General features: G+C 46.3%; 1 protein-coding gene across 2 annotated transcripts in view; it reads left to right on the top strand.

Annotated features, from left to right (window-relative positions):
- Window positions 1-21313, top strand: part of LOC121576753 (protein kinase C-binding protein NELL2) — a 136180-nt gene that overhangs the window by 13655 nt on the left and 101212 nt on the right. For both annotated transcript variants that reach the window (XM_041890179.1, XM_041890178.1), the window contains exons 3-5: window positions 5072-5222; window positions 7467-7640; window positions 7946-8042. In XM_041890179.1, coding sequence (XP_041746113.1) covers window positions 5072-5222; window positions 7467-7640; window positions 7946-8042 — 422 coding nt within the window. The remainder of the gene's footprint in view (window positions 1-5071; window positions 5223-7466; window positions 7641-7945; window positions 8043-21313) is intronic.

Genomic DNA, 21313 nt, shown 5'->3' with positions numbered 1-21313 from the left:
CTGATGTGAGAAGGTATGCCGACGTCAATTGATTGGTATTGATTTGGCAGAGAGGGGGGGAATCTGGCCCTCATCAGAGCAGAGGCTCATCCACTCCTCTTTCATTTGGAGGGTTTTTGTGAGGGTTACTGGTAGGGTACTGTCTGGTGGTAATCTTATGCACTGAGTGAGCAGCACCGACGCAGGGGTCCTATCTCTGTGCTTTAAATGCAGGCTTCTCCAAGGACAGCCGTGCTTATCATTAAGTCCTAGAAAGGGGTCCGTCGAGCCCCTCCCCCCACTTGGGCGTCTCCCCCCATCCGACCCTCCCCACCCCCTGTGTCCTTGAGTAGAGAGGCTACTAACAGATCAAAGGCTGATGGCTTTCTGTGGAGCCCTGTGGTGGGGCTCAGTCCCAAGGCCCCTTGGCCCAAACTGTCCCCTAACCCATGCGGCCCATTGTGTTTGGGATTGAGGTATCACTGTGGTCCTCCCATTGCCTTTCCCAGTCACACCCGCCATGCTTAGGTCTGGCACATGACTGACCAGCACAGCACAGTACCATCTGCGGGCTGGAGTCTTCTGCTTGGGTTTAGTTTTGTTTCAAGTCTGACAAATGGCTTATTGTTTTTCTGTTGTAGAGAATTTCACGGCGTCTGACTGCAATTGTATAATTTTTCCAAAGGGAAAAATTCACCAAACCCTTTATGGGTCACTATTTGATCTGTAATTGTGATTCAATGAGGCTGTCTACTAAGACACCTCAGAGCATTAATAATTTCCACCAATGTCCTACATTATTATGAAAAGTAGTCACTTAAATTTAATTATTCATTCAGATGCTTTCTGTTGCTACCATCATAACTGCAAAAAGTGAAATCTAGGCAAGCCTAAATATATTTTATTGAGTTATAATTCACTTTTCTTACCAAGCTAAATTATCTAATGTCATTGGCAAATTCTTTAGCTTATTTTAACCTGAAAAAGGCTTATTACAAGTAATGTACTCTGGTACATGTCATCGCACCACCTGGCCCACCTCAGCCAATAACACATTAATGATACTAACTCTGTTGAGGATGTACTCTAGCCCTGTATCTGTCTATTGGACCTAAAAACCAGACAACCTTTTTGTTTTGACAGAAACAACTCAAAACATGGCCTCCCCATGGAGTAACCTAGCCAGGATCAGACAGATGGTAATGCTAGCAGCACACACTACACTCCTTCCCTGAAGACTGTATAACGTGCTTCTCTCCTATCACACGCATTGAAGCCTCTGCTCTGTGTGCTCACTCTGCACAGTGCCAGGCTTCATCATGGCCTTTTTAGCATTTTCATACTACATTGTGTTAATTGGCTGTTTATGCGCTGAGGAGAGGCAGCGATGCTAGCTTAGCTTCCTGTAGCTCTAAAGTATGCCATGGCATCGTGCATGCATCCCCTGGCTGGGAGTGAACCCTTTGATGTGATCGCTTCTGAGAAACATAATAATTTATGGATGCTTCCATTAAAGTAGCATAGATGTCTGGGTGGAGTCAGGGGGAGAAGTTGGCATGCTGGTCGGACTGGTGAACAGAAGACTAGCTACAGAAGACTAGCTACAGAAGACTAGCTACAGAAGACTAGCCAGGCTACACAGAGATCTGAATGTCCACCGCACTTCTTCTTCTTCTTCTTCGTCCTCAAGCTGAGCTCAAAAGGTGCTGCTCTGAAGCTGCTTGTCGGAGATTGATCAGCTTCAAAGGAGCTGACGTCTTTTGTTTGTATTTTCTGAAACAGCCAGTTGTGTCCTGCTGTAATTTCAAGAGTGGATAGTTTCAAGCTGTGTTGAAATACTTATTTAACTGTCTGTACCAACAACTGAGGCATTTGTGAATCACGCTGACGTGGGTTTGTTTCTCTGTTCTGGCTCTGTTTGGCTTCAGTTGAGACACATTTACATTTGAGTCATTTAGCAGACACTCTTATCCAGAGCCACAGTGTAACACTAATCTCAAATCAAATCAAATCAAATTTTATTGGTCACATGCGCCGAATACAACAGGTGCAGACATTACAGTGAAATGCTTACTTACAGCCCTTAACCAACAGTGCATTTATTTTAAACAAAAAAAGTAAGAATAAAACAACAACAAAAAAGTGTTGAGAAAAAAGAGCAGAAGTAAAATAAAGTGACAGTAGGGAGGCTATATATACAGGGGGGTACCGTTGCAGAGTCAATGTGCGGGGGCACCGGCTAGTTGAGGTAGTTGAGGTAATATGTACATGTGGGTAGAGTTAAAGTGACTATGCATAAATACTTAACAGAGTAGCAGCAGCGTAAAAAGGATGGGGTGGGGGGGCAGTGCAAATAGTCCGGGTAGCCATGATTAGCTGTTCAGGAGTCTTATGGCTTGGGGGTAGAAGCTGTTGAGAAGTCTTTTGGACCTAGACTTGGCACTCCGGTACCGCTTGCCGTGCGGTAGCAGAGAGAACAGTCTATGACTAGGGTGGCTGGAGTCTTTGACAATTTTGAGGGCCTTCCTCTGACACCGCCTGGTATAGAGGTCCTGGATGGCAGGGAGCTTTGCCCCAGTGATGTACTGGGCCGTACGCACTACCCTCTGTAGTGCCTTGCGGTCAGAGGCCAAGCAGTTGCCATACCAGGCGGTGATGCAACCAGTCAGGATGCTCTCGATGGTGCAGCTGTAGAATTTTTTGAGGATCTGAGGACCCATGCCAAATCTTTTTAGTCTCCTGAGGGGGAATAGGCTTTGTCGTGCCCTCTTCACGACTGTCTTGGTGTGTTTGGACCATGATAGTTCGTTGGTGATGTGGACACCAAGGAACTTGAAGCTCTCAACCTGTTCCACTACAGCCCCGTCGATGAGAATGGGGGCGTGCTCAGTCCTCTTTTTTTTCCTGTAGTCCACAATCATCTCCTTTGTCTTGGTCACGTTGAGGGAGAGGTTGTTGTCCTGGCACCACACGGCCAGATCTCTGACCTCCTCCCTATAGGCTGTCTCATCATTGTCGGTGATCAGGCCTACCACTGTTGTGTCATCGGCAAACTTAATGATGGTGTTGGAGTCGTGCCTGCCCATGCAGTCATGGGTGAACAGAGAGTACAGGAGGGGACTGACCACGCACCCCTGAGGGGCCCCCGTGTTGAGGATCAGTGTGGCAGATGTGTTGTTACCTACCCTTACCACCTGGGGGCGGCCCGTCAGGAAGTCCAGGATCCAGTTGCAGAGGGAGGTGTTTAGTCCCAGGATCCTTAGCTTAGTGATGAGCTTAGAGGGCACTAAGGTGTTGAATGCTGAGCTGTAGTCAATGAATAGCATTCTCACGTAGGTGTTCCTCTTGTCCAGGTGGGAAAGGGCAGTGTGGAGTGCGATAGAGATTGCATCATCTGTGGATCTGTTGGGGCGGTATGCAAATTGGAGTGGGTCTAGGGTTTCTGGGATTATGCTGTTGATGTGAGCCATGACCAGTCTTTCAAAGCACTTCATGGCTACAGACGTCAGTGCTACGGGTCGGTAGTCATTTAGGCAGGTTATCTTTGAGTTCTTGGGCACGGGGACTATGGTGGTCTGCTTGAAACATGTTGGTATTACAGACTCAGTCAGGGACATGTTGAAAATGTCAGTGAAGACACTTGCCAGTTGGTCAGCACATGCTCGGAGTACACGTCCTGGTAATGCGTCTGGCCCTGCGGCCTTGTGAATGTTGACCTGCTTAAAAGTCTTACTCACATCGGCTACGGAGAGCGTGATCACATAGTCATCCGGAACAGCTGGTGCTCTCATGCATGCTTCAGTGTTGCTTGCCTCGAAGCGAGCATAGAAGTGGTTTAGCTTGCCTGGTAGGCTTGTGTCACTGGGCAGCTCGCGGCTGTGCTTCCCTTTGTAGTCTGTAATAGTTTTCAAGCCCTGCCACATCCGACGAGCGTCAGAGCCAGTGTAGTATGATTCAATCTTAGACCTGTATTGACTCTTTGCCTGTTTGATGGTTCGTCGGAGGTCATAGCGGGATTTCTTATAAGCGTCCGGGTTAGAGTCCCGTTCCTTGAAAGCGGCAGCTCTACCCTTTAGCTCAGTGCGGATGTTTCCTGTAATCCATGGCTTCTGGTTGGGGTATGTACGTACGGTCACTGTGGGGACGACATCATCGATGCACTTATTGATGAAGCCAGTGACTGATGTGGTGTACTCCTCAATGCTGTCTGAAGAATCCCGGAACATGTTCCAGTCTGTGCTAGCAAAACAGTCCTGTAGCTTAGCATCTGCGTCATCTGACCACTTTTTTATTAACCGAATCACTGGTGCTTCCTGCTTCAGTTTTTGCTTATAAGCAGGAATCAGGAGGATAGAGTTATGGTCAGATTTGCCAAATGGAGGGCGAGGGAGAGCTTTGTATGCGTCTCTGTGTGTGGAGTAAAGGTGGTATAGAGTTTTTTTCCCTCTGGTTGCACATTTAACATTCTGGTAGAAATTAGGTAGAACGGATTTAAGTTTCCCTGCATTAAAGTCCCCGGCCACTAGGAGCGCTGCATCTGGATGAGCGTTTTCCTGTTGATTAATGGCCTTGTACAACTCATTCAGTGCAATCTTAATGCCAGCATTGGTTTGTGGTGGTAAATAGACAGCTATGAAAAATATAGATGAAAACTCTCTTGGTAAATAGTGTGGTCTACAGCTTATCATAAGATACTCTACCTCAGGCGAGCAAAACCTCGAGACTTCCTTAGTATTTGATTTTGTGCACCAGCTGTTGTTTACAAATATACACAGACCGCCACCCCTTGTCTTACCAGAGTCAGCCGTTCTGTCCTGCCGATGTAGCGTATAGCCTGCTAGCTGAATGTTATCATTGTCGTCGTTCGCTCCCTGTTATTCATCTAAACACATTATACTAGTTCTAATATGGCACTATGGTTGAACAATCATGAATATCCTTTGTATTTTGCAACAATGATAGAAAACCTGTAATTAATGAAAACACATGGAAATGAAATGCGTACCTAAATAATGCTAATGTATTTGAATGCTCAAGTGCTACTACAATATTGCCTTTTTAATGACCAAACTGCCACCTGCTCTTTCCCCAGGTTCGTCCAGGGAGGTGAAGGCTCCTGAGGATGTGTCTGAGCGGATGCTCCAGAAGCTGAGGGGCCGGAGGGAGTTCACCGTTGTAGTCACCCTGAAACAGGAGCACTTCAACTCTGGGGTCATCCTCTCCATCCACCACTCTGAACAGAGGTACGGCCAGAGCCCTTACAATACGTACTGAATACAATGCTAGAGTCCTCACAAAACACACTGATCAGAGTATGAATGGCTCACCTTTGCAGTGAAGTCCTTTTAAAAATATGGGATTGTCATCTGTGCGTAGAATGTGTTGAGGGTACATACAGTATTTGTGTGTTTTTGTAAATCTGTTAGTGCTGCAGGAATCACATGACAAAACAGGCTAAACGATGCTGTACAGAAAAAGCAAATTACCCAGCCAGTACACCAACATTTTATTCCTAGTACATCACCAAACCAAACACACGACCATGGTGATTGTGAAAAGAAATGTGATGAGCCTCCCTCTCCGTCCCGGTTAGTTAGCTAGTATGCTGATCTGTTTTCCAATCAGGACACCACATAATGTGTTGATTGAACTGTGTATATTAAAGTCAGTGGCAGAGTAAAGACCTCATAGTGACCTTAATGACTTTCCCCAGCTCTGATTAGCTGAGCCAGACTGTGTGCAGGCTGTGTTCATGCTACAGAACCATTGTTTCATTTGGTTTAGAAATGGGTTGTTGGGTGATCTCGGCAGGCAGTGTTACTGGATTTGTGCAGCTGGTATATTGTGCATGGCTGAAGGAGAATAACTCATTAGATTTGGTTTGTAGATAAATCCACTCCACCACTACAGTTCTTCTAAATGGCTGTTTTTCTTTTGAATAGTGGTTTGAAGTGAGTAGAAGTATTTAAAGCCAGAGCTGATGACTCTGTATTGGCATCTCTGGCAGCTCTTTCCATTAGTGTCATTACTTCACATGGGGAATCTCAACGGACTAGACAGAAGGAAGGCAGGGGTTTCCTGGAATACCAATGTACCAATGTCCCCATGAGTTTACTCTCACTCACATTACGTGTATGCATTAGTGTTGTCTCGCTGAAGCTGTCCTTGACAGCCGTAGAGTAGCATTAAGCTTGCACTTCAAGTGATTGGATTTTGAAAGGGTTTGCAGATCTACAGAGAAATGTGTCATGATTCTTTGAAACAGGGTGAAGCACTTATAATTTACAATGGGGTGAGTGCGGTGCACAAATCTACTTTACTGGAAGGATTTTGATTCTGGGAATGAACAGGAAATGTAGAGCTATCTGGGCTCCCGAGTGGCGCAGTGGTCTAAGGCACTGCAGCTCAGTGCTTGAGGCGTCACTACAGACCCCCTGGTTCGATTCCAGGCTGTATCACAACTGGCTGTGATTGGGTCCCATAGGGCGGCGCACAATTGGCCCAGCGTCGTCCGGGTTTGGCCGGTGTAGGCCGTCATTGTAAATAAGAATTTGTTCTTAACTGACTTGCCTAGTTAAATAAATAAAAAATAAAAAGAGCTATGGGTGTGGTCTATCCTCAATTATACTGCCTTTTACCTCTGTTAGTGATGTTGTGGTTGAATTGGGTAGTATGTGTGTGTGTACGTGCACTAGTGGATTCGGCTATTTCAGCCACAGCCGTTGCTGACAGGTGTATAAAATGGAGCATACGTACAGTGTCCGATCCAGGGACATTCTCACACCACTCTTGTCCCTTTGTCTGCTTGTGGTCAGTCTCTACTGTGTATTGGTATGAAAATACAGAACACTCCCTAGCTGTGTTTGTCTCACTGTCAAGAATGCATGGGTGATATTTTATGAGCAGAGACACTCATAAGTAGTGCTATCATGTTAGTAGTGCTATCATGTAAGTAGTGCTACACTATATATACAAAGGTATGTGGACACCCCTTCAAATTAGTGGATTCGGCTATTTCAGCCATGCAATCTCCATAGACAAACATTGGCAGTAGAATGGCCCGTACTGAAGAGCTCAGTGACTTTCAACATGGCACTGTCGTAGGATGCCACCTTTCCAACAAGTCAGTTCGTAAAATTTCTGCCCTGCTAGAGCTGCCCTGGTCAACTGTAAGTGCTGTTATTGTGAAGTGGAAACGTCTAGGAACAACAACGGCTTAGCCGCGAAGTGGTAGGCCACACGAGCTCACAGAAGTGGGGCCACCGAGTGCTGAAGCGCGTAGTGTGGAAAAATCGTCTATTTAGTGGAAAGCCTTCCCAGAAGAGTGGAGGCTGTTATATCAGCAAAGGGGGGACCAACTCCATATTAATGCCCATGATTTTGGAATGAGATGTTCGACGAGCATGTGTCCACATACTTTTGGCCATGTAGTGTATGTGTGTAGCAATTCCTCTCTCCATCCATATTCTGTCTGCTCGTCCCTTCAGGTTCCTGGAGTTGGAGAGCAGTGGGCAGCGCAGTGAGGTGCGTCTCCACTACCGCACCAAGGGTCAGATTGCCTACACCGAGGTGTTTCCCTACAGCCTGGCAGACGGACAGTGGCACAAGGTTTCTGTGGCTGTCAGCGCCTCCCACATCATACTGCACGTTGACTGCAACAGGTAGGCTAAATGTACTGAGATATAACTATGACACTAATCATGTTTCATTTAATCCAATATTATTCCCATTATAAACTACCTATAATAAGTAGGGAATAGGATGACTGAAGAGGGTGTTTCTAGTGTTAGAGGCTTTATTAGCCATCAATTTAATCAAATATTATAACTGTTACAAGCTTTAGTGGTAGTAGTATTAGAAGGTGTGGTGTGGTTGGCAATTTCAGTATGTTTTATGATGAGCAGTAATCCTGCTTTGCTGACCCTCTGTGTTTTGCTGACCAGTTCCTGTCTTTCTTTCTCTGTAGGATCTATGAGAGGGTGGTGGAGATCCCGTTCATGGACATCCCTGAGGACACAACCTTCTGGTTAGGGCAGAGGAACAGCGCCCATGGCTTTTTCAAGGTAAATATTACACGTTTTGTAAAGCTGAAAACTCTTCATGCTAGCTTAAGTTTGATAGTGCGTCATAAACGATGCTGATGCTGCTTGATAAATAATTGAAGAGGAAATTAAGCGCATTGGCTCATGGATGTTGTTTTCCCACAATCCACCCTGGTACGTACCCCCTACCCCCTTCCCATCCTCTGTTGTTTAGCCCTGGACTTGTTTTATTTATTATGGCTGGGAATTTAATTGCTCGCATTTTCTCAAGAATGTCAATGTAATTTGTGCATTATTTCTCCTTTCTCTCCCTCACTGCTAAGAATACATTTACATTTTTGTCCCATAAATTGTTTCCCCCCTAGTCTGCTGCTGCTACGCATAGCCGCCGTAATTATCCCACCAACACTGATTTGGGAGAAATCATTAAACTCTCTGGACTGTGCTCATTAAACATGGTCCATTGTTTATCAGATGTGAAGACATGTATCGCCCCTCACAGTGGTTTAATCCACACGGGAACATCCTTCCCATAGGGATAACTTGGAGTATAATGTCAGCTTTAATGTCGGCTTTTACCTATTTTAACCACACTGGTATTACTTTTTGTTTTCTGTCGGGCAAACTGATCACCAGAAAGTGTGTGTGTGTCTGTGTGTTGTACTGCGTGTGTATATTTTTGTTTGACGCTCCTGGCTGTTGCATTTCCTCTGCGTTAATTGGCAGATGAAAGAAGACTTGGAGGTCATCCACTAATCTTGACGTGTGCCCACCACACCTCCCCCTTTCGTGCCTCTGAAGCCCTGATTAGTGCTGGGAAAGGAAAGCCACATCTCTTCTAAAGGAAAACTCCTTCATTAACGATCAGACATTCTTTGTCTCGGTTTGGATGGGGGTTTAGAGGAAGCAAAAATTGCATCCCCAGCAGTATAGTGGCAAACACTTTTATCACAGAGATGGGATGATACCCATTCAGCAGTTCGATATTATAGCATCCTACATAAATTATATAATATACTGTCACGAGAATTTCTATCTCTAATTAATCAAACTTAATGCTCTGAATAATTCCCAGAGGGTGTAAATTCTCTGGTTTAATCATGAATTAAACAAAGGTCCGCAACCAGCAAAATGATCTGTATTTTTAATCATGGAGAGCTCTGGCGCCAAAAAATACACACACAGCCTTTATACCCCCTGACACACAAAGGCACTTTGCTCCGCCCACCTTTAAACAGCTTCTCAGTCCCCTTCACCCTGGAATGCTTTCTCAGCAGTTTCTAATTCCTCCCCCTCTGTTAGTGGGTTGACACTACATTATAACTCTAACACCGTTCACACATTTATACTGTATTTGGGGTGAAATCCTTTAGTCATTATTCTTAAAATACAAATTAATCTATCAATCCATTCCATTGACTAAATGTTTTCACATTCAGGATAAATGTATTTCCAAGCATGATTAATCTCAAAGATTACGTCAGAACTAATAAACATTTCATCCAATTGCGGTCTTTCAGGGTCAAAATCCTCGTCATCCACCATGCCTGGAGGATCGTTTTTCACATTCCCCTGGTCAGAGTCCGGAGTCGGTCCATCTCTCATCATTGTTGAGATACTGCATTTCACCAACGCCTTACTCACCAATCCTCGGACACAGGGAACATGACAACAACCACATAATACAAGAATACCCATACAAACACTGACCGCCCCTAAGATGGTGGCTGCTATGGTTTTCCATTTACCAAACATTTCATCAAACCACCCTATCCACGATGTACTAACTTCTGAGTTCTCAGCTCATTCTTCACTTAGTGCAGTTAATTCTGCAAGAACTCTGGTGACTGTCCCATCCGGTGTGGTGTTGTTAGGGATAAAATGTGCAACAATGGCTTATCATTCTATAGACACCGGCACTTTCTGCCTGATCTAGAGCCAACCTCTTTTACTAAGTCATGAGTGGGATGGCGGATAATTGTTCGGAGATCCCCTTTACTGCATCTCTAGTCTGGTTAATAAATCGTTGTTGGTTGTAATAGATATAATTAATCCAATCCACATTCTTGTTTATTGTCACCCACCAGAAAAATGTTGTGGTAAAACCCTCCCATATTTGATTCATAGCTTTGTATTCGTCTGAAACACCCCTGGGGATGCCTATACCATCTATCCAAATTGGGTTATTTCCTTCCTGACCTATATTTATTCTCCTCCTGATTATTCTTCCTGTCACTGGTCTTTGATGACTAATTCTTACAGGTTGGACCAACAATACTGGGGCACAAGTACCCACCCATCCTTCTGGTAATGTCTGTCGAATGCTCCCTTTGTTAGTACATGCCCACCACACATCAGTCAGAGGGATGGTAAGGTTCATAATTTTTTTCCCCCCTCCCCTATCTAAATCAGTCACATTAATTATCTCCTTACAGCCATCAAAATCACCCAAGTTACGGGTGCCATTTCTATGTCTGTAACACTGGTATTCGCCAGGAGTTAAAGTGAACCTAGGTGGGCTAGCCGAGTAAGTCAACTTTGCTAGCCCAATTCCTGTGCAATTGGGCTCTTTTTGATTGGACCCCAGGTCTAATACACAGGTAAACATTTCCTTTGGCATTGGGGCGGTCAACATTGTCGGTCGCCCAATGGAGCATGCATAACAATTGGTCTCCCCCAAGGCCCTAGCAGTGTACTTCATCCACTTTAACCAGAGATTTTCATCCGGGACTCCCTCTACTTCCCCTTGGTTCCATTCTTGGAGGAGAAAATATTTTATCGTGGACGGGTTAGTTGAATTGACTCCGTCATCCTTTGACTGATTTACTCGGTCAATCGCTATTAATGGATTAATGACAGGACCTGGGCCCTCCATCTCTTTCGACTCCACCAAATGTAATCGTAGACAGGTATCGCGTCCGTATTCGTCCGCGCAAGCCCAGTAAGTTATTTTCATGTCCTCTTTAGTGACCTTTACTATTGTTACTACCATCTCCGTGGGGATGTCGTTATACCTTCTTATCCTCCATCTGGACGTCCAGTCCCCCCCCGTCTCATATCTCCATCCCCCAGTATGTCTAAACACCTGAGCCCAGGAACAATCCGCCGAGGGAGCTGAACATAAATACAATGGGATTCTATAATCCCACGTTGCTTGCTTACCCGCCCTGATAAGATCCCTAATCCTAATTTTGAATCTTACTCCCCACCCTTCTCTGACTCCTATTTTGTAGATCACTCGTCCTTGATGGTCAGTATGTCGGGTCGCTTCCCTTTTATTTCTTAATAATGGTAAGGGCATAGTGTAATTGGTGCAGGGTGGTGGTGGATCTTGACATATGAAGACTATTGCCGAGACTATGATGCAGCTCAGGGTCACCCATATTCCCCAAAACCGCCAACCCTCTCCTGCCCTTAATCCTTCTGCTTGGTACCACCCCATACTCACACCCTAAGAACACACTACAGTGATGATAGGTCGGGGTAGGAGATCTTCGTTAACAGAGGTGATCCCCGGACCCTATTGGTCCAGTTCTTCTCTCTAACTCTGCGTGTGTTCAGTGGTGCTTGTATGTGTTCTTACCTTTTTGCAGTGGGTAACGTGGACCCAGGTTGCTCTTTCTGCTATTCTAATGGCAAAGGCAGTGACCAATATCACCTGATAGGGCCCTTCCCAACAGGCCTGCTTCCAGTCTTTCTTCTTTAGGGACTGGATGCTCACCAGTCACCTGGTTAGATAGAGTGGGTCACCTTCTCCTTTAGTTCACCTGTGGGGCACAAAACCTCTGACATACCGCTCACATCAGTATTCTCTTTCTAGACTGTATCTATACTTTTTTTTAAAAGTATTTTGTCCTCTCCTTCGTATATTATTTAATCATACCACTAGCCTCTTCCCCCCTCTTGACACATGGTTCTGCTCATGTGTCAATATTACCACCTACCTAAACAATCACTTAGGTAATATTGGTAATTTATCATCCAATTGCCATCCCTTATTTATTTTTGAGACTGTCCCTTGCTTCTTTATTGCTCCTCCCACTTCCTTTGTCTTTTATGGCAGCTAAATTCGACTTTCATTCAGTTCAGAATCAATAGTAATCCAATCAATCAATCTCTTATCTTGTAAAAACACTCATGTTTAGTTCAAACTGTTCTACCCCGGCTCTCCCGGGCTTGACCTGAAGACTGATGGTTGGACATGACAGGTCCATACTTAAATCTTTCAAACCTAACACAAACCCCCCTTCATGTTGTAATCAATCAAGAAGATAGCAAAGGAGAGACAGGTTTTAGCCTGAACTCTGCTCAACCCTGGTGCCGCTCCCTTCACAATGTTTGAAGAGAGACCAAAAGACAGCCATGGATTGAAGTAAGAGCAAGCACTTCGACCCTAGGTCACCTAAGTCTTCTGCCTAGCAACAAAGAATTAAAAAACTCTATGTTCGTGATTAACCCAGTTATATCTAATAGCCCACTAAAAAAACTCCCTCATCACCATCTTTAAATCACAACCAATGTCATATATCCCTCTTTACTCTTTACCATTTGGGTAAAATCCCTGTTATATGTAGGAAAAGCTAAGACTGTTTGGGAAGTGAGCAACTTTTTTCTCTTCATAAATTGTTCTTCCTCCTCAGAGTTCCAAATGATTTTACCATGGGCTACCATTGCCTTCCCATAGATAAGATCACTTAATTTACCAGTATGCAGTACATAATGGAGTACCCAAGCTTTACAGCAGTCTATCATTCCCAAAAAGCTCATCATTCTTCATCTATTTCTGGACAGCTAGTCCCTATCTTAAATTATCCTATCCAGCTTCCTATTATTACTATCTTCCTGATCTTATTACTAAATCAATGATCTAGGCAATAGCTGTTTCGCATTAGATTGTGCCATCCTCTGATTACTGCAGCTCATTGCATTAATTTAGTTTCAAATACCAACTTTTGTTTATTAAAGCATAATAAAAATGAAATGTAAATGACAACATTTGATAACATCTCAACTTACTTATATCCCGTAAAAGTAATCCAAGATTAGTACAATTGACTAGCAACAGGTATCTTTCATTCAGGGAAAGCTCTCTCCCTCTTCTGTTATTTTAATGTTTCAAATCCTATTATTACCAAATTATAATCTTCTTCACACTTTTCACAGCACTATAAATTACCCTCAATTTGATAAAATAAACCATCCCAAAGTCCTTCTCTCATGCTCCCAGAACCACCAGTGTGGATGACCAATCAACACCAGAAAGTCAAAACAGAGCCCAGAGGCCATTGAAATCACCCAACAAACCGTTCCATCCCACAGCATAGTAAACACCACCTATGAACTGTTGAAAATCCCCTAAATTCAACATAACAACCCTTTATAAACATTATACTAGGTGTGTTGTTTTTTATTTAAAAAACCCAATTGAAAAACAACAATCAAAGATAGCCAGGCCCCACTTAATTTGGTAGCTCCCTTTTACGACCTAAATACTGCCTAACTTCACTACTGCTCCCCCTAGCCCTTGGCAACATTCCAATGAGATAAGCTAATCTCTTTCTCCTAGTTATACATTTTGTCAACCTTCAATTACCATCAGTAATCTAAAGATGGTAAGTACACACAAAACATGATACAGATATCCCCAGTCCTAACTCATCAATAATCGTTTGTATCAATCTAATTCCTCATAACTAATCTCACAATGATTATTGAACCCCTAAATCTGCTCCATGTGATCTCATCTCAAATGATCCATTATCAATTATTTTACCAACACCATAGGAAAATCTGTCTCCCCTTCTATTGTTCCTTTCGCCCCTGTAAATGTCATATTTCATTCATTAGCCAATACAATCACATACTCCGTGTAAGTAAGACATTATATTTTATCCCAGGCACTCCCATAACATAATGCTATAGGAGACTTCCATCAATCCTGGAAGACACTATATAATACCACGTTTCATTAAGTTCACTACACCTTCTAATATAACCCTATAACCCCTTTCTATTAATTTAATCATTGCAACCTGTTGCATTGATGTTTTTAAAATATAAACCTATTGTTTAATAACTTCATACTTATAACCAATGTTTATTCAATCCATCATCCTAATAGTAAAAACGATATCCCATTGTTCACGTAACGAAACCAAATTATCGTTTTAGAATTCACCACTTATTTTCATACACCACTGGTGTTACCCAACCTATACAATAAAGTAATAACCATTAGAATTTATAAAAGCACTGCCTTCCAGTCAAGTATTTAGACCTCTACTTGAAATCTTACAGCTCAATCTAACTCGCTGGACTGTCTCTATTTTTTCCCCACTAACCAGAGCCATAAATTATTCTCCTTTGTCCTCAACTCAATTTTCACAGCTCTATCGCCATTTCAGTTCGCTATTCAATTTCTTTAACTGTTCTCTCTGATTCGTCCCTAATTAATAACGGGGGAGGCGCGGGGACCTGCCCTAATCATCTTCCTTCTTAGGAAATAATGTCATTCGTACTTGTAACATATTTTCATAGACCTATCTAGAATACTTCTAAAGCTATCTAATTCAACTTTTAATACAAGTAAAAACTCTCTCTCCCTACACCCATTCCCTATTGAATAAGTTAGTCTTTCTATTTAACCCCAACCACGCTACAAATCTTCCATTCAACATCAACAAACCAAATACTCAGTAGTATCCGGTTACCATTCATACCAGCCGTTGAATTCACTCATACACACAGATTTCACCTTATGCCATTGAAATGCCCAACAAAACATAATAGTTCAATGGAACCCTCTATTGGCTCTCTACTATTTATACATTACTTCTATAACCACATTAGTTATGGTCCGATTACCCATTAAACCTTATCACATAACCTTATCACATAATCAAACAATGGCACAACCTTAAACTCATATGGGGCGGCAGGTAGCCCAGTAACCAAGAGCACCGTGTCAGCAACCGAGAGGTCGCCGGTTCCAATCCCCGAGCCGACCAGGCGAAAAATCTGCCGATGTGCCCCCGAGCAAGGCACCCAACCCCAATTGCTCCTGCAAGTCGCTCTGGACAAGAGCGTCTGCTAAATGACCAAAAATGCAAATGTAAATATTCTCTACTTTCTCACCCATGACGTACGTCTACGTTTGGGTGAGAAAGTTCATACGTATATATCGTTAGAAATGTATAGGTACCTCTCAAATAATCGCTTCGTGGTGTTTTTAGCCAATTCTTAATCGACACAAATCACTTCTTCAAACATTTTACCCGTGGAACCAAAAAATAGACTGTCATTTCCCGGACATTGCCCTTTCCCTTAGCTTTGCAGTCGCGATGGTTATGACCTGTTTTGTTACAGTATTTACACGGGGCCTTACACTCTCTAGCAAAATTCTCTAGTCTTTCCTGACTCTCCAAAAGCCATACTCTTGCTGTGTCTAGCCCCTCCCCTCGCCTCGCTGTTTCTTCAAATCCGTTTCACAGTTTAGCCTCTAATTTCTCCACATCGAGATGCCCAATAAATCCATACCTCTTCTCCCAAATTGATCCATAAAACATATTTCTTCGATTCCCTTAACATAATGCTATGTCTTTCATCCCCCGTTAATTCTTGGACCTCTTTAGAATATTTATTTCCCATGGTCTAAAAATAAGAAATCCCCCCCGTTTAGTAATAATTCAATCCAGAATTATTTTCCTGGGACTTATTATTTGGTGCGACTCTTGAGCCAATGTTTATGATCTGCTTTTGTAATTAACCATTTAAATTATCCAACCCGTAACCCAGAGTTTTTTTAAAACACCAGTTTCATGAAACGGATGAGACAACCATTTTTTTCTCACGCAACCTATTTTAGTCCCTTCCTTGAAACAATTATCACGTATTTCGATGGATCATTAGGTCTCACACTTATACAACCTTATACGATATTTCACTAACACTATCCGTAAATAGACAGAGTTAGAGCAAATCCCCAGTTGTTTATAACTCTTGATTTGTTTAATGTATCTATCTTACACGATGATAATTATCTCCCTTCCTGTTTATATTGTAAACACTGTACCCCGTACAATCTCAATATTAACTAGTTTATTTTGGTAATGGCCATTCACCTTGAGTCATTTCAGACCCCCTTTGTCACGGTTTCGGCCGAGGCTGCCTCTCTTCCTTGTTCGGGCAGGCTTCGGCGTTCGTTGTCTCCGGAATACTAGCTGCCACCGTTGTATGTTTCATGTTCGTTTGCTTTTGTCTGTTTGTTGTGACACCTGTTCTCGTTTAGCGTAATTAGTGTCCTATAAGTTTCTCGTTGTGTTTGTCTAGTGTTGTGTGTTATTGATTTTGGTCTGTCGTGTGTTGGGCTTATTTAGCTATTTCGCTCGGTTGAGCTTCCCTCCACTGCGTTGGAGTGTTTACGCACCTGTTTAGTGCGCTTTTGTTTTGTTTGCCTTCGTGCGTAATTTCGCCTTCGGGCAAGTCGTGTCGTATTTTCCTTGTTGGAGATTTACTAAAGTCTGTTGGACTATACTTCGGTGTCCTGCGTTTGATTCCAACACTACACCCACCTACAGCACCATCGGCCAGTCGCCATCCTCCCTGCCAGCACCATCGGCCAGTCAGCCCATTCCCGCACCGGAACCCCGAGGAGTCCGACTCTCGCTCCCGAGGGCCTACGATGGGACCGCGGCCGGGTGTCAGGGTTTCCTTCTCCAGGTGGAGCTGTACCTGGCCACCGTGCACCCGGCGCCCTCGGGACATGAGAGCGTGTCCGCCCTGATCTCCTGCCTTTCCGGGAAGGCGTTGGAATGGGCCAACGTGGAGTGGAGGAGGATCGACGCGGACACCATAACATACGACGAGTTCTCCCGCCGCTTCAGGGCGGTGTTTGACCATCCCCCGGAGGGGAAAGCGGCGGGGGAGCGTCTGGTCTTCCTCCGGCAGGGGAGGAGGAGTGCCCAGGAGTTCGCCCTCGAATTCCGTACTCTAGCGGCAGATGCAGGGTGGAATGATCGGGCTCTCGTCGATCACTACAGATGTAGTCTACGAGAGGACGTCCGTCGGGAGCTGGCCTGTAGGGACACCAGCCTCACGTTCGACCAGTTGGTCGACATGTCCATCAGGCTGGATAACCTGCTAGCTACCCGCGGACGTCCCGAGGGGGGTCCGTCCATTTCACCCTCCAGCGCCTCCGAGCCGTGCCCCATGGAGCTCGGGGGCGCTGGCGCTAGAGAGAGGAGGGGTCGGCTTACTAGGGGGTCCATCCCCTGCACCAACTGTGGTCGGGGAGGACACACCGCGGCTAGGTGCTGGGGATGGCCTCCTAGGGGAGAGGACGACAGGTCCCGCACTGGGGATTCCTTCCAGGTGAGTAGGCGCCCCACTCACCCAGAGCTCTCTGTTGCACATTTCTGTATACCTGTGAGTTTTCCACAGGTAGCACCTCATTCCCAGCATAAGGCGCTGGTAGATTCAGGCGCGGCTGGGAATTTTATTGATAAGAAGTTTTGTTTAGCCTTAGGGATTCCCCTTCTTCCTGTTGATGTCCCTTTCCCCGTTCATGCCCTAGATAGCCGTCCGTTGGGTGCGGGCTTGATCAGGGAAGTCACTGCGCCACTTAGGATGTGTGTCGCAGGGGGGTCATCAGGAGATGATTCAGCTATTTCTGATTGACTCGCCTGCGTATCCGGTGGTGCTGGGCATGCCCTGGTTGAGTACCCATAACCCATCTATTTCGTGGCAGGAGAGGGCTCTGATGGAGTGGTCTGCTCAGTGTGTGGGTCGATGTTTGGGCGTTTCCGTAGGGGCTACCTCGGTGGAGAGTCCAAACCAGGTGCCCGCATTGCACGTTCCCCCTGAGTATGGGGATTTGCCTATCGCGTTTAGTAAGTCGAGGGCGACGCGGTTGCCACCCCATAGGCAGGGGGATTGTGCGATAGACCTCCAGGCAGGAGCTGCGCTCCCACGGAGCCATGTGTATCCTTTGTCTCAGGAGGAGAGGAAAGCTATGGAGACTTACATAGACGAATCTCTGAGACAAGGATACATACGGCCTTCCACTTCCCCTGCGTCCTCGAGTTTCTTTTTTTGTGAAGAAGAAGGATGGTGGTTTACGCCCGTGCATCGATTACCGTGGTCTCAATCAGATCACGGTGAAGTACAGTTATCCACTCCCGCTGATTGCGACCATGACTGAGTCCTTGCATGGGGCGCGTTTCTTCACTAAATTAGATCTCAGGAGCGCGTACAACTTGGTGCGCATCAGGGAGGGCGATGAATGGAAGACAGCCTTTAGTACCACCTCGGGCCATTACGAGTATCTTGTCATGCCATACGGGTTGATGAACGCTCCGTCAGTTTTCCAATCATTCGTGGATGAGATCTTCAGGGACATGCAGGGGCAGGGGGTTGTTGTGTACATAGATTACATTCTCGTGTACTCGCCTACCCGTGCCGAGCATGTGGCCCTGGTGCGCAGAGTGTTGCGGAGGCTGGTGGAGCACGACCTGTATGTTAAGGCAGAGAAGTGTCTGTTTTTCCAGGAGTCGGTCTCCTTTTTGGGGTATCAGTTGTCTGCGTCAGGGGTGAAGATGGAGGTAGACCGGGTGTCAGCCGTGCGTAATTGGCAAACACCAACCACTGTGAAGGAGGTGCAGCAGTTTTTGGGGTTTGCGAATTACTACCGGAGGTTTATCCGGGGTTTTGGACAGGTGGCAGCTCCCATCACGTCTCTTTTGAAGGGGGGTCCGGTGCGTCTGCAGTGGTCTGCCGAGGCGGACAGGGCGTTTGGGAGGCTGAAGGACCTGTTTACCTCGGCTCCGGTGCTGGCGCATCCGGATCCCTCTTTACCATTTCAGGTAGAGGTGGACGCGTCTGAGGCCGGTATAGGAGCCGTGCTTTCACAACGGTCAGGCGCGCCACCTAAACTCCGCCCCTGTGCCTTTTATTCCAAGAAGCTCCAGTCCGGCGGAGCGAAACTATGACGTAGGGGACAGGGAGCTGTTAGCCGTGGTACAGGCCCTAAAGGTGTGGAGGCACTGGCTCGAGGGGGCTCAACACCCTTTCCTCATTTTGACGGACCACCGTAACCTGGAGTACATCCGGGCAGCGAGGAGGCTAAACCCTCGGCAGGCAAGATGGAATATGTTTTTGACCCGGTTTACATTTAAGATCACGTACATCCCTGGGTCACAGAACGGTAAGGCAGATGCGCTGTCTCGGCGGTATGACACGGAGGAGAGGTCCGTGGAGCCTACTCCCATACTGCCGGAGTCGTGTCTGGTGGCACCGGTAGTGTGGGAGGTCGATGCTGAGCTCGAGCGGGCGTTACGCACCGCCCCTAGTCCACCGCAATGCCCGGAGGGTCGGAAGTACGTTCCGCTCGAGGTTCGGGATCGATTGATCTATTGGGCTCACACGTCACCCTCCTCTGGACACCCGGGTATCGGCCGGACAGTGCACTGTCTTAGTGCCAAGTACTGGTGGCCCACGTTGGCAAGGGATGTGAGGGTTTATGTTTCCTCCTGCTCGGTGTGCGCCCAGTGTAAGGCGCCTAGACATCTGCCTAGGGGTAAGTTACTACCCCTGCCCGTTCCACAACGACCATGGTCCCACCTCTCGGTGGATTTCCTTACTGACCTTCCTCCTTCACAGGGGAATACCATTATACTGGTCGTTGTGGACCGGTTTTCTAAGGCCTGTCATTTGCTCCCCATGCCGGGCCTCCCTACCGCCTGCAAACTGCCGAGCCCTATTCACCCATGTGTTCCGGCACTACGGGGTACCCGAGGATATTGTGTCTGATCGAGGTCCCCAATTTACCTCCAGAGTCTGGAGAGCTTTTATGGAGCGGTTGGGGGTCTCGGTGAGCCTCACCTCGGGTTACCACCCGGAGAGTAATGGGCAGGTGGAACGTGTGAACCAGGATGTGGGTAGGTTTCTTAGAACATACTGCCAGGACCGGCCGGAGGAGTGGGCAAGGTACGTTCCCTGGGCCGAAATGGCCCAGAATTCCCTACGCCATTCCTCCACTAACCTAACCCCTTTCCAAAGTGTGTTAGGTTACCAGCCGGTTCTGGCACCTTGGCAGCAGAGCCAGATCGAGGCTCCTGCGGTGGATGAGTGGGCGCGGCGCTCGGAGGAGACATGGAACGCTGCACACGTCCACCTGCAGCGGGCCCTCCGACGTCATAAGGCGAGCGCCGATCTCCACCGCAGTGAGGGACCGGTGTACGCACCTGGTGATCGAGTCTGGCTCTCTACCAGAAACCTGCCCCTCCGCCTGCCCTGTCGGAAACTGGGTTGGCGGTTTGTAGGGCCATTTAAAGTCCTGGGAAGGTTGAACGAGGTGGGTTACAAATTACAACTACCTGTTGAATATAAAAGTATTAACCCCTCGTTCCATGTGTCCCTTCTCAGGCCGGTGGTAGCTGGCCCACTCCAAGAAAGTGAGATCAGGGAGACTCCTCCGCCCCCATTGGACATCGAGGGGTACCGGCGTACTCCGTGAGGTCCATCTTGGATTCGAGACGTCGGATGGGGGTCTCCAATATCTAGTGGAGTGGGAGGGGTACGGTCCGGAGGAGCGGTGCTGGGTGCCGAGGGGAGACATTTTGGACCCGTCTCTCCTGACGGAATTCCATCGGGGCACCCGACGCACCCTGCTCCCGCGTCCTCCGGGTCGTCCCCCGAGGCCGAGTCGGCGCACGTCTGGAGCCACGCGTCAAGGGGGGGTACTGTCACGGTTTCGGCCGAGGCTGCCTCTCTTCCTTGTTCGGGCAGGCTTCGCGTTCGTTGTCTCCGGAATACTAGCTGCCACCGTTGTATGTTTCATGTTCGTTTGCTTTTGTCTGTTTGTTGTGACACCTGTTCTCGTTTAGCGTAATTAGTGTCCTATAAGTTTCTCGTTGTGTTTGTCTAGTGTTGTGTGTTATTGATTTTGGTCTGTCGTGTGTTGGGCTTATTTCGCTATTTCGCTCGGTTGAGCTTCCCTCCACTGCGTTGGAGTGTTTACGCACCTGTTTAGTGCGCTTTTGTTTTGTTCGCCTTCGTGCGTAATTTCGCCTTCGGGCAAGTCGTGTCGTATTTTCCTTGTTGGAGATTTACTAAAGTCTGTTGGACTATACTTCGGTGTCCTGCGTTTGATTCCACCACTACACCCACCTACAGCACGCGTGACACCCTTCCTCCCTTTTAATTATCTTATGAGATTTTGGTAACTATTCTCTGCCCTCCACAATAATTACTATTCTCATACAAGTTCAAATAATTACACCAAATCCATGAATAAA

This window comes from Coregonus clupeaformis, chromosome 11 (assembly GCF_020615455.1).
Source record: "Coregonus clupeaformis isolate EN_2021a chromosome 11, ASM2061545v1, whole genome shotgun sequence".
Lineage (NCBI taxonomy): Eukaryota > Metazoa > Chordata > Actinopteri > Salmoniformes > Salmonidae > Coregonus > Coregonus clupeaformis.
Note: the sequence above shows the minus strand (reverse complement) of the source record. Positions and strands in the feature narration are given on the sequence as shown.